The 10,426-nt window shown below is 38.1% G+C and overlaps 1 protein-coding gene across 2 annotated transcripts; it reads right to left on the minus strand.

Annotated features, from left to right (window-relative positions):
- Window positions 1-820: 820 nt before the first annotated feature.
- Window positions 821-5,881, minus strand: LY96 (lymphocyte antigen 96). 2 transcript variants are annotated; one of them, XM_005150811.3, is made up of 5 exons: window positions 5,569-5,881; window positions 3,738-3,827; window positions 2,583-2,711; window positions 1,616-1,668; window positions 821-1,370 (listed from the first exon to the last, which is right to left on the minus strand). In XM_005150811.3, the coding sequence occupies exons 1-5, from the start codon at window positions 5,660-5,662 to the stop codon at window positions 1,269-1,271; spliced, it is 468 nt and encodes a 155-aa protein (XP_005150868.2). In that variant the 5' UTR covers window positions 5,663-5,881; the 3' UTR covers window positions 821-1,268. The 2 variants fall into 2 exon arrangements, with proteins under 2 accessions (XP_005150868.2, XP_033920926.1); XM_034065035.1 differs by lacking the exons at window positions 821-1,370; window positions 1,616-1,668 and having other exon boundaries at window positions 2,348-2,711.
- Window positions 5,882-10,426: the final 4,545 nt, after the last annotated feature.

The following is a 10,426-nucleotide window of genomic DNA, read 5'->3' on the forward strand; positions in this document are numbered from 1 at the left end:
GGGTATGGATTTTTTCTTGAGTGTTCTGATTCCCTATTTCAAAAACAATTTTACATGTAAAGTGGGGTCAAAGGCTTAACTTCTGCTAATTTTTGTGCTTGGTATTTAGCAGCCTGAAAGAGTGTCAGCTTGTTCTGGGTTTTCATTTTTTCAGGCGTTTGGAAGCAATCTGCTAGCACAACCCAGCAGCCAGTGCAACATGCAACTTCATTAGTGAAAAGTATCTGAACTCATGAAGTTTCCACTGGCTGGGGACTGAGGCTGGAAAGAGAACATGGCATCCTAATATCATAAGGAGGGTACCTATCTGAAGGCAGGAAGCATTTGTACATCACTCTGGTCAGCTGTCTTTCACCATACAGTATCATCCAAGGATGCCAGCTCTCTTGCTGAGGGCCAAATCTGATGCTCTGTCAAAATCTTACCAAAGGTCTCAGGTGTGGAGGTGCAGCAGAGAGGGAAGGTGCATACTGAACGTTGGGCTGCTCAAGGGGCAATAAGCCACAGCTTATTGATAGCTGAGGAAGAGACCAACCTGTTGGGCAACGACCATCCTCCTGCTTCTGAAGGGCTTGTGTAGCCTCTGCCCCTTGGTCTTTGAGCAAGAGCTAAAAACACACTATGGGGTTGCAGTTATAAGCTCTGGATGGCTAAATTCAGCCATACCGTATCAGTGTAACTGGAAACATGTTCCACTTTGCATGTTAGGCACATCAGCTAGTACAAATTGCTGCTCTTCTGGTTCAGCTCAGTGCAAACAGAGAACATTAGGAAACACCTAACAGAAAGCAAGAGGAGAAAAAAAAAACATTTCTCAAAATCGACTGCACAAAAAATTTTATTGTTTAAAGAACCCCCCCACACAAACACCACAGTTCCCAGATTCAATTACTGTTCTATTTTGAGTACAAGTAAACTTCTGATTCCTGCACTTCAAAATGTCTTGAATTAGTTTAGCACAGTCTGAAAGGACTCAGCTTTTTCATAACTTGACGCACAGCACCAAAATGCTCAGCCTGACATCCAGTCAGGTCATTCTGGCGATTAATCAGGATGCCTGATTCCCAGATATTTTGTGCACATTGACTGATCATCTGATTACAGTAGTGCTATATATGTATAAGACTATCCATCATGTAGCTTTCCAAACAGTATTCGATGTACTCTATCTCAGGAAAATTAGTGTGCTTATTATTTCGCAGTTCCGATTCCAGTTGCTTGCAGAAGTGACCTCCATGTTCTGCAATGATTTGAAACATCTCTTGCATTCAGAAAGGATCTCGTTTTACTAGCATGGTGAAATTCAAGCACATGATCATATTTTTCTCAGAATCATCAGAAAATCCTTGTAAAATAATGCTATAATTGCCCTAAAACAAGCAAGAAAAAGGAAATTAGTGCATAATGCTGCCCACTCTTGTCTATGTAGCTGTTTGGAATGGTTCTGATGATTTCTGTGAGGACTGGAGTCAACACTTCAAGCATGAGAAAGTTTTCTGACATTTCCTTTTCCTGCTTTCTACAGTTTGGGTGAAAACCTCTTTTCAGAAAATACATGCATGGAAGTATGTGATTTTACTACAGTTATTTCTTTATATAAAATGCCGAGAAGTACCTTTGGAAACTTTGTTCTTGCACCTTTAATGTTGAACACTGTTTCAAGCGTTTCTGTAAAACAGAGATAGTTATAATACAAATGGTTATTTAATCATAAAGCATCAATCAAACTTCCTAAATAACTTCAAAGCAATACGGCATATCTCTTAGTGCCAATGCCATTTACTGTTTCACTGGTAAAGCTCTCACCTGTTTCTTCTCCCAGAGCTCTGCCTATTTGTCTAAATTACATTAGAAAATAGAAATTAACCACAGCGCTCCTGCAATGCCTCCTATAGACCAATCCCACTGTGATAACTCCCATACTTATACTAGCAGTTCAGCTGAATGATAACCAAAGAGAGATTATGTTAATTTTTAAATAAAGGAAAACATGGGCTGTGTATTTTGACCTCCTTACAGGTCCTTTTGTCCTTTAGCTTGACATCCTGCCGGAATACTCTGGGTCTGAACCTGTGTGATGTTAATGTTGGTTAGCCCCTAGAACAGGATTGACTCTACTAAAAAAAAGCATTATACATGGGTGTAGAGAATCTCTTTAAAAACCCATCTAGGCACTTATCTAAATAAACTGTGTTCTGGATATTAGTAATGCCCCTGGCTTTCTGCACAGTCCAGTCAAGTGTAGTATTTCCAAGTAATTTTAGAGATGTTAATAATAAAAGTGTTATAATGAGATGAAGGCTATTAGTAATCCTAATTTATAGAGATGGAAATTGCAGTACAAGGATATTAAAACATAGAACCTGGAAGTTCTCTATTTCAGTGGGATTCTGGTGCCAGATAACTGCTTGCTCTGAAGTCTGCTGAAAGCCGAGCAGGTTTTTGGTTGTGGAGTGAAAAGTATGTCTGCATGGGTCTTTTAAGAAACCTGCTTAGTGGTGAAAAGGGCTGGCAGGATATGGCCCTGTTGTGGAGAGAACCTTCCAGGCAAGGGAAAGGCACCGTCTGTTTTCCACACTCACCTCCTTTCAGCATTCCACACACTGAGTATTCATCATCAGCTCCGCTGCAAATGACTTCTTTCCAGTGTAATGCTCTGGCACCATCGTACCAAACATTGAAGACAATCTTCAAAAAGATGATGTCACTTCCTAGTTAAGACATTGCAAGTAAGAAAATGGTAGCTGGGGGGGAGGAAAACTGTATATGCAGACAGATAAAAACTGGTGTTCTCTGAAACAGAGCACTTTTAAAGACTTACCCAAAACTAGCCAAAATACCTATCTTGATACTGTTATTTCCAGTCAGACAAATAGCTGCTTTCCAACAAAACCCACCAGTCTTAAAAAACATTTGAGTGAACAATTTCAAAACCTGCTTTAATTTATTTGGCAAAGATAGAGTCATAGTATCATAGAATAGTTAGGGTTGAAAAGGACCTTAAGATCATCTAGTTCCAACCCCCCTGCCATGGGCAGGGACAAGATAACAGAGTTCACTCAGCTCCACAAGTAACCAAATAAATACTTAGATGAGGACTCTGTAGTTTTAAGCAGGTGCTGCAAACAAGCTGTGCTGAATGCTGGTAGCCGTGACAAAGATAGCTATCCAGGGAAGCAAACTTAGTCCAGCTACAGATTTTTTAGTTAGAAGGTGAAGTTTGTAACACAGCCACTTCATAAGTAACTCAAGTTGACATCTTAAAGCCGGGTTTAAATGTTGAAGCTGGGTTTTCATACACAATCCAGTACCATTTCCAGCTTCTGGAACAGGAATATTTTTAGTACAAGTCCTGCCATACTGGGCTAGCCTAATGATATTCTCTCTCCTAAAAAAGACGTGGATCTTCCTTAGCCCAAAATAGCTTAAGGGCTTGCAAATCTTGTCTGCTTCTTCCAGACAAATGCACTTGCACCTAAACCATCTCAGGTTTGCACGTACAGTGCCAGTTAGCATGTAAAGCTATGGTAACTGATCCAACAAGTAAAACTCACATACACTTATTTCCACAAATCATCATTTCTGTCCATCACTGTAGTTTATCTATTCCATTTTTAATCACAGAAACTGATCTAAATCATTTGGCATTTAGGATGATGCATCAGCTTTTTGCTTGTATTCAATTTTCTGCATTTGCAGAATATAATTGTCTAGTCGAGAGGAACTCAAGAACTCACTTAGAATCCAGGTAAGAGCAGCATTCCAGATGGGTTTGTTCATGGTGCTGCAAGGAGTCAAATTAAACATGAAAGCATGGGCTGTAGAATCTACAGGAAAAAAGTGTTTCTTATTGGTAGTGTGAATAGGCTTCTCCAGGAAAAACAACAAAAATATACATATATACACAGTCAGAATAAACACATGCACATTTTGAAATGTATTTACTATAAGGTATATACTATAAAATTGCCTAAGGTAAGTATTCATAGTAAATATTACATATGTATTTTGAAATATAATTTTTATTTATATGCTTACAGGGCACATTTCTTGAGTAGCAAGAGAAGTAAATTATCTAGTTAATATTTGGTTGATACTTTGCATGAAAAACTGAGAGCAGAAGTACCTTTATTCCTCTTTTGAAGCTACAGGAACATTTTATTCGTGGTAAGCAAGCATGGTCCTCTGCTGAAAATATCCCTACTTATGCTAACCATGGAATCTATATAAACTTGCTGACTACAGCTAAAAATGTTTTTAACGTACCAGCATATTTTCCAGGATAATGTAAATGAGCCTTTGAGTAGATTCACTTTTTGGGTGACCCACCTAGCATTGTACAATGCGCAGTGTCAAATGCAGTGTGATAAAGCATCATACAACCTGAATCTAACCAAATTTAGAGCCCATTAGCTGGTATTTTAATTTTTAAAAAGATCATTCAGTGACAGCTTTGGAAGGATTGCCAGACAGCATTTTTGTTTGGACTATTTTAGGAAAGAAGTCTGCTCAAGTCAGTTTGCTTCTGCCCTCCTTATTGTGCTCATGCTGACGAAGTGCCCTGCCTGCTGTGGGTCTGGCGATGGGAAGCGTGCTCTCTCTCCTAACCCAGAGAGCAAATGGGATGTCAGGGTGCTTTACAGTGAAGGGTTTTGTCATGTATTTTGGGGACTAAAGCAGTGACCTGCAAAGGGAAACTGGCTGTCAGTAACCAGCAGTCAGCTTCTCATCTCGGATAGAACTACCCACCGGAAATTACAACAGGAAGAAGATGAAACAAAACTCACCATGGTCAAAGGTTTGGTTTGTGAGCTTACGTATGACCACTTTAACCTTGCTATATTTTTTAAATGAGTATTAATGCAAAGTATCCAAAATAAAAATCTCCTTTTGCACCTCCGTTTATAGAGCTATTTTACAGTGACACACACTAGTAATGCACAAATTTACAAAAGACATGGACCTTTCCTTGCAAAATATTTCCACAAAAGCCCACCTTCTGGCCACTGAGTCCACATGGGCACACTAAGCCTGTTCAACACAGACACCATGGATGTCACAAGTTGTTACAAAATCAACAAAATAAGAAAAATCAGTGAACTGCATAGATCCAGCAACCCACAACACAGACAGAGCAAGCAGGGACACACTCTGTTATCCCAGACATGACTGATCCTCTGCCCAGACAGCATACCACATTCCCTCTTTTTTTCAATAAAGCTTTTTGTTGCAATATATTAGTTAAATCAATGTGGATAGCTTATACATTTCAGTGCTTGCAAACAAGTTTAAATCCCTTATCCACTAATATTTCCTGAATATAAACGTACCTGCTTTACATGGAAGTAAACTTCTCTCATAGTTGCTGCAACAAGCGTTCTGGTAATATTTATGCCTATGCAGTATAAGTCTTATAATAGGCTAATTAATAACAGAAATATAACAGCTGAACTTCTTTTTATCTTTCTGTATTCACCAAAGAAACAATATGAAAGATTGTATTTCCTCAGACTACAGTAACTGTTGTGCAAACACCAGTAAGAAAAGAATAAGCTGGTTTTTACTTACCACAAAAAGTATATGACATTTCTAGATCTGATGATGTACAAAGAAGTTCACTGACTCCAGGGGTGAATAAAATGAAAAAAATTAGTCCAAACATGGAGACTTATTTTGTTCACTATTCAGTGAGCAAATTTTGTTTGAGGAAAAGAGGAACAAAAAGTCAGCAGTCATCCTCAGTCACATGTCTTCAGGGAAATTTGCTTTTGGTAATTTTGTCAAATTCTTTGCCTTCTTAATCCTACTGCAGCACTATCGGTTATCATCACAATAAATTTTGTGAAGAGAATGTATTTCTGGTTTTGCTGTCACATTTTCCTCAGACAACACAGCTCAAGCCACGAGTGAAAAATGAAAGAGAAAACTGCGTGAAAAGGGGAAGTGAGAAGAAGTAAAATTATGATTACCAGAAGTACATAAAGGGCAAGTTTTGTTGACCCATCAGATGTAACATTTGTTAATGCATAATTTCTAACACTCACAGAGATTTCTGTACATACTAAAGAAGAGAAAAATACACACATTATGAAGACTAAGTCTACTCTTTTATTCATATGATATTCAGTAATTCTCACAAGTTTTCAGTATGAATTTCTTACAAAGCTCACCATGCTTTAAGATCACACCAGCACTCTGGAGGAGTGTAATTAGATGATGTATTTCCAAATGGAGGTAAATGCAGAAGCTGAATTCAACTTTCTCACTTGTTACTGAGTGGAACCGCTGATGTCCTGCACAGTCAGCTACCCATCTTCAAATCTATGTTGATCACAGTTATACTTCTTAGTGAAAGCAGTCTTAGAAATTCATAAAATTATAATTGGTAAGTCCCACATCTGTCTCCCAGCCTCCCTCTTTGACCTTATCCCATGCTCTTGCCCACAGTGTCTCCTAGTGAAGCTGCGCTGAACAATTGTCCAAGAGCACAAAGCTCAACCCCTGACTGTTGTGACAATGCAGTGCACAGGCCCGGATCCAGGCAGACACTAAACATGAGACAGTGAACAACAAAAGCCGTCAGATTGTGACTTGGATGTTTCTATAAGAACATAGAATCTACCTGTCACCACTGAAGCTAGGTTAGGAACTGAATTTTACCCTGGCATGCTGATAAAGTCCAGGTTACACATTTTGTCACTCAAGTTTGAAACACTAAACCAAAAACTCTTCAAGCACTTTTGGTATTAGATACACTTATTTCTGTCTGGTAGTACAACACACATGGAATAACTTTTTTTTTCTGTATCTGCTATACCAATTCTGTGACCCAAACCTAGGTCAGCTTTCACTGCACAAATCCAGCAATACTACTAGTCCCAACTACAGAAATAGATCCAAAAGAGTCCAATACCGTATTTAAGAGAGCACAATCACCATCTAACAGGAAAAACAATTACTTTTCTGAATATAATAAAATACAGAAACTTACTGAATATATGGAAGAATGACTTACAGAAATTATTTTCTCGGGCATTACCTTCTTGATTTGTATGTCTGCAGGCTCCTCTTAGATCAGAAATTGTATTTTTTATGACAAAAAAAGCAATATATACAGGAGACTGGTATTTGGCTTTCTGCTAAGCTGGAAACTCAAGAAAAATTACTTACAACAAATATAACTTAATCAATTGTTACAACTCTCCCCACTCCCCAACACAATGCTTAAAGTTTTTATTCTCATAAATTCTGTGCACACCAGGGTAATATTTTACATATTATGAAGTGCAAAAGATTAAAAAGTTAGTTTTCAGAAGCCTGAATATGCAATGCAAAAGATAATTTAGGACTAGCGACATTCACAAAAACATGACTGATGCACCCAGAAGATGGGGCGAGTTCCAGACTAGTTAAGGAAGGTGAGAATTCAATTAAAAGTACCTTAAAGTGCCAACTTTAATGAGCTAATACATGTAATAATTCACAAAGATAAAAATTTAGAAATTTAATATGGCTGGAGACTTCTCTTCAGTATTATCAAATCTTTCTACAGACCACAAGAAGAGTCCCACTGCCCTCACAGAGTTCGAGACTGAAAGAAATGTCTAACCTTTATCTTTTAAGTGGGAATTCAAAATTACACAGCTTTCCTGACAGATCTCCAGAATGCATACATCTCACACAGATTTTTGCTGTTGTTTAATAGGATGCTATGAAGCATAGAGACCCTTTGTGATCATAGCAATAATATAGTTCTGTTTCAAAACAGCCAAATTTTGCTTAAAAATAGTAAAACATGTAGCAAAATTGAAATAAATTGGGTAGGATGTAATAGCTGGGAAAAAAATAAATGGAGTGATGCAACAGCCACTAAGGAGCAATGAAGCAGCCACTAAAGAAGACACCTTGTGCATGTATGGTCAAAAAAGGCTCCTTTCAATGACAAAGCCATGGCTACTGATGTGGAGTCTGATCAATAAGAAACCAAGCCAGGCTCTCTCTTCGGGCAGTTCAATAGGTGTAGCGAAAGTCACAGGTCAGTTTGAGATGGGAATGAGATGGCACTGGCTGTATCCTATTAATACATATGGTTATCCAGCTGAAAGCACATTCACCTTCAGCCATACTTGTACCTGCTTCGCGGCACGGTGCTTTGGGTGACTGATGTACATAGGTAGACTGGAAAGACTGCTGTAGATTTACAAGATTTAATATAAAAGCTCTTTTAACATGAATGAAGACAAGCTCTCTGCTGAACTCTGTGACTTTCTAGACCTGGCTCAAGAACAGGTGGGTTTTTTTTCAGATACTTGATTCAGTAAATGATATAGACGAGGAATGAGTCCCCCCTGGTGGCCTAGACAGATAGACACATGGGAATACCTCGGTATTCTCTCCTGTTCCTTGTTGCACAAGTCAAGACTATCACAATGCTTAAAAAAAAACCCGTTTAACTAGGCTCTATTTTAAAACAATCTGGTTTGCTAATGGGAAACTAGGAACAATAAGTGCTACTGGTATCAGAGCTAAAGTTTCACTTATGATCTTTGTGTCTGGTCAAATTGTCTTTAAATCAGAACAACCTCAATAATTTTAAAATCTTTTAAACAAATTGTTTTAGATGCTGTGGCTTTTGATGACTGTAAGAATTGCCATTCATAGAAGTAACCTCTTGTGATGCTCACTGAAGCCTCAGACTAGTGGACTAGAGCTGTGAGGAGTCTCCTCTGTCCCTTTCAGGTCATTATGAAGATCACTGGTGAAGAAGGATATAAAGGTCTACATATTTTACTAAATAACCTTTCTTTACTATAATCTTTTTGTTGCACATCCTGATGCAGAAGTGAGATGAAAAGGAGAGAAACAGAAGTGGAAAGAGCTGCACAGTAGTGTTACTTCAGTAGAGTTTTGTGATAATTTACTTCCTTCATTCTCATTTAGTTTTAAATCCTTTGCAACTGTATTTAGTAGTGACCAACTCTTATATTCCATTAACAGTACCTAAAACAAATCCAAGCCTAGAGAATTTAGGACTTCATATCTATGACTTTTCATTGTGTCTACAACCTAGATCCTGAGAGTAAAATTTTAACTCCAAGCCTCCTCACCAACTTGTGGTTAAAATCCTTCAACTAATTAATGATACTTTAATCTTCTTTCTCAAGATATCTAAAAAGTGCTTAACTTGTGATTGTTTTTCAAAATAATCATTTTGTAATTGGGTTGTTGGCTGCAGATGAGTACTTTGACCAGATAAGCACTTGTAAGACACTGAAATCTCCCTTTTGGGTGGATTTATAATATACATTATCATAAAATCCCATCCCAGAAAAAATAAATAACAGGATTCCAGTACAGCAGAAGAAAGTACTCCATTTCAAAGTGTTAGTCAGACAGAATTAAAAATTATGCCCTAGGTCTTGGCATGTACCAAAACCTCTTGCTAATGGAAAACTCTTTAAAGATGTTAGACACGTTTTTTCAATAAAGAGGCAATAGTAACTAATTTTCCTTGCAGGAACATTTGCAACAGTTTTTGAAGTAGATCTTTGTGCAGCTGAAAGCAGACGTTTATTACTTCAGATCCTGGGTTTAGGGTTGCTGCTGAAGACACTCCAGTATAAAGGGATTATAGGTAAGGCATAAGGCCTGTATTCACAAAAGAGAAACACACACCGCAATCAACATGAAGAATAGAGAACTGTAGCAGTTCATGGATAAATCTCTCTTATCAAATCCTCTCATCCCATCTTTGACAATGTTTATAGTGGAAGTAGAAAGTCATGCCTAGGAGTACTGGAAAGCAGCAGATGAGTCAGCTCCTCTACACACAGCTGATGAAGTGCTTGAGAGTGTCAGGGAAATCCAGCCCAAGAGCAGTACACCAGCACGCAGCCAGTGGTGACCTGGTAACATTTGAATAAGAAACCAAATAGCTGTGGAAAGAAAAAGTGATGTACATTATTCTGAATATATTTTTAAATGCTGTTTGCACTTTGGCTTAGTGGTATGATTTGAATATATCACATTAAACCACTAGAGACTATTAAAGTGAAGCAAATATACACCAGGTGGTATCCTGCAGAAACAATTACGCTGGAAATATTTCTGCCTGTTGCCAGTAGGCTTACAGTTTATTCTTTCCAAGACACATTTAGGATTAAACCTTATAGTTATATCCTCAAGTACACATTAAACCATTAAAGCTGTCATAAAGAAGAGAAAGAAGAAGGGGAAGGGAGATGAAAGGGTTGTGTCCTACCTGAGGCTGTCAGAAAGCACACCACAGCAACATTGCCCACCCTGGTATTCCAGAAATGGAGACAGCTGAACATGTTTTGCAGAAGTTTGCTCTTGTTCTCTGTTCTTCCCTGCTTAAAATAGCTGCTTGCTGAGGTCTTTATAGCTGTGGGATAATATTATAGTG

The sequence above is a fragment of the Melopsittacus undulatus genome, chromosome 1, assembly GCF_012275295.1.
Source record: "Melopsittacus undulatus isolate bMelUnd1 chromosome 1, bMelUnd1.mat.Z, whole genome shotgun sequence".
In the NCBI taxonomy this organism is placed as follows: domain Eukaryota; kingdom Metazoa; phylum Chordata; class Aves; order Psittaciformes; family Psittaculidae; genus Melopsittacus; species Melopsittacus undulatus.

Coding starts and splice junctions, on each gene's coding strand:
- LY96 (XM_034065035.1), bottom strand. CDS start 5,662: ATGTTTGGACTAATTTTTTTCATTTTATTCACCCCTGGAGTCAGTGAA. Junction 3,828..5,568: donor AATGTCATATACTTTTTGTG/GTAAGTAAAAAC, acceptor TTTTTCCTGTAG/ATTCTACAGCCCATGCTTTC. Junction 2,712..3,737: donor TGCTCTTACCTGGATTCTAA/GTGAGTTCTTGA, acceptor TGTCTTAACTAG/GAAGTGACATCATCTTTTTG.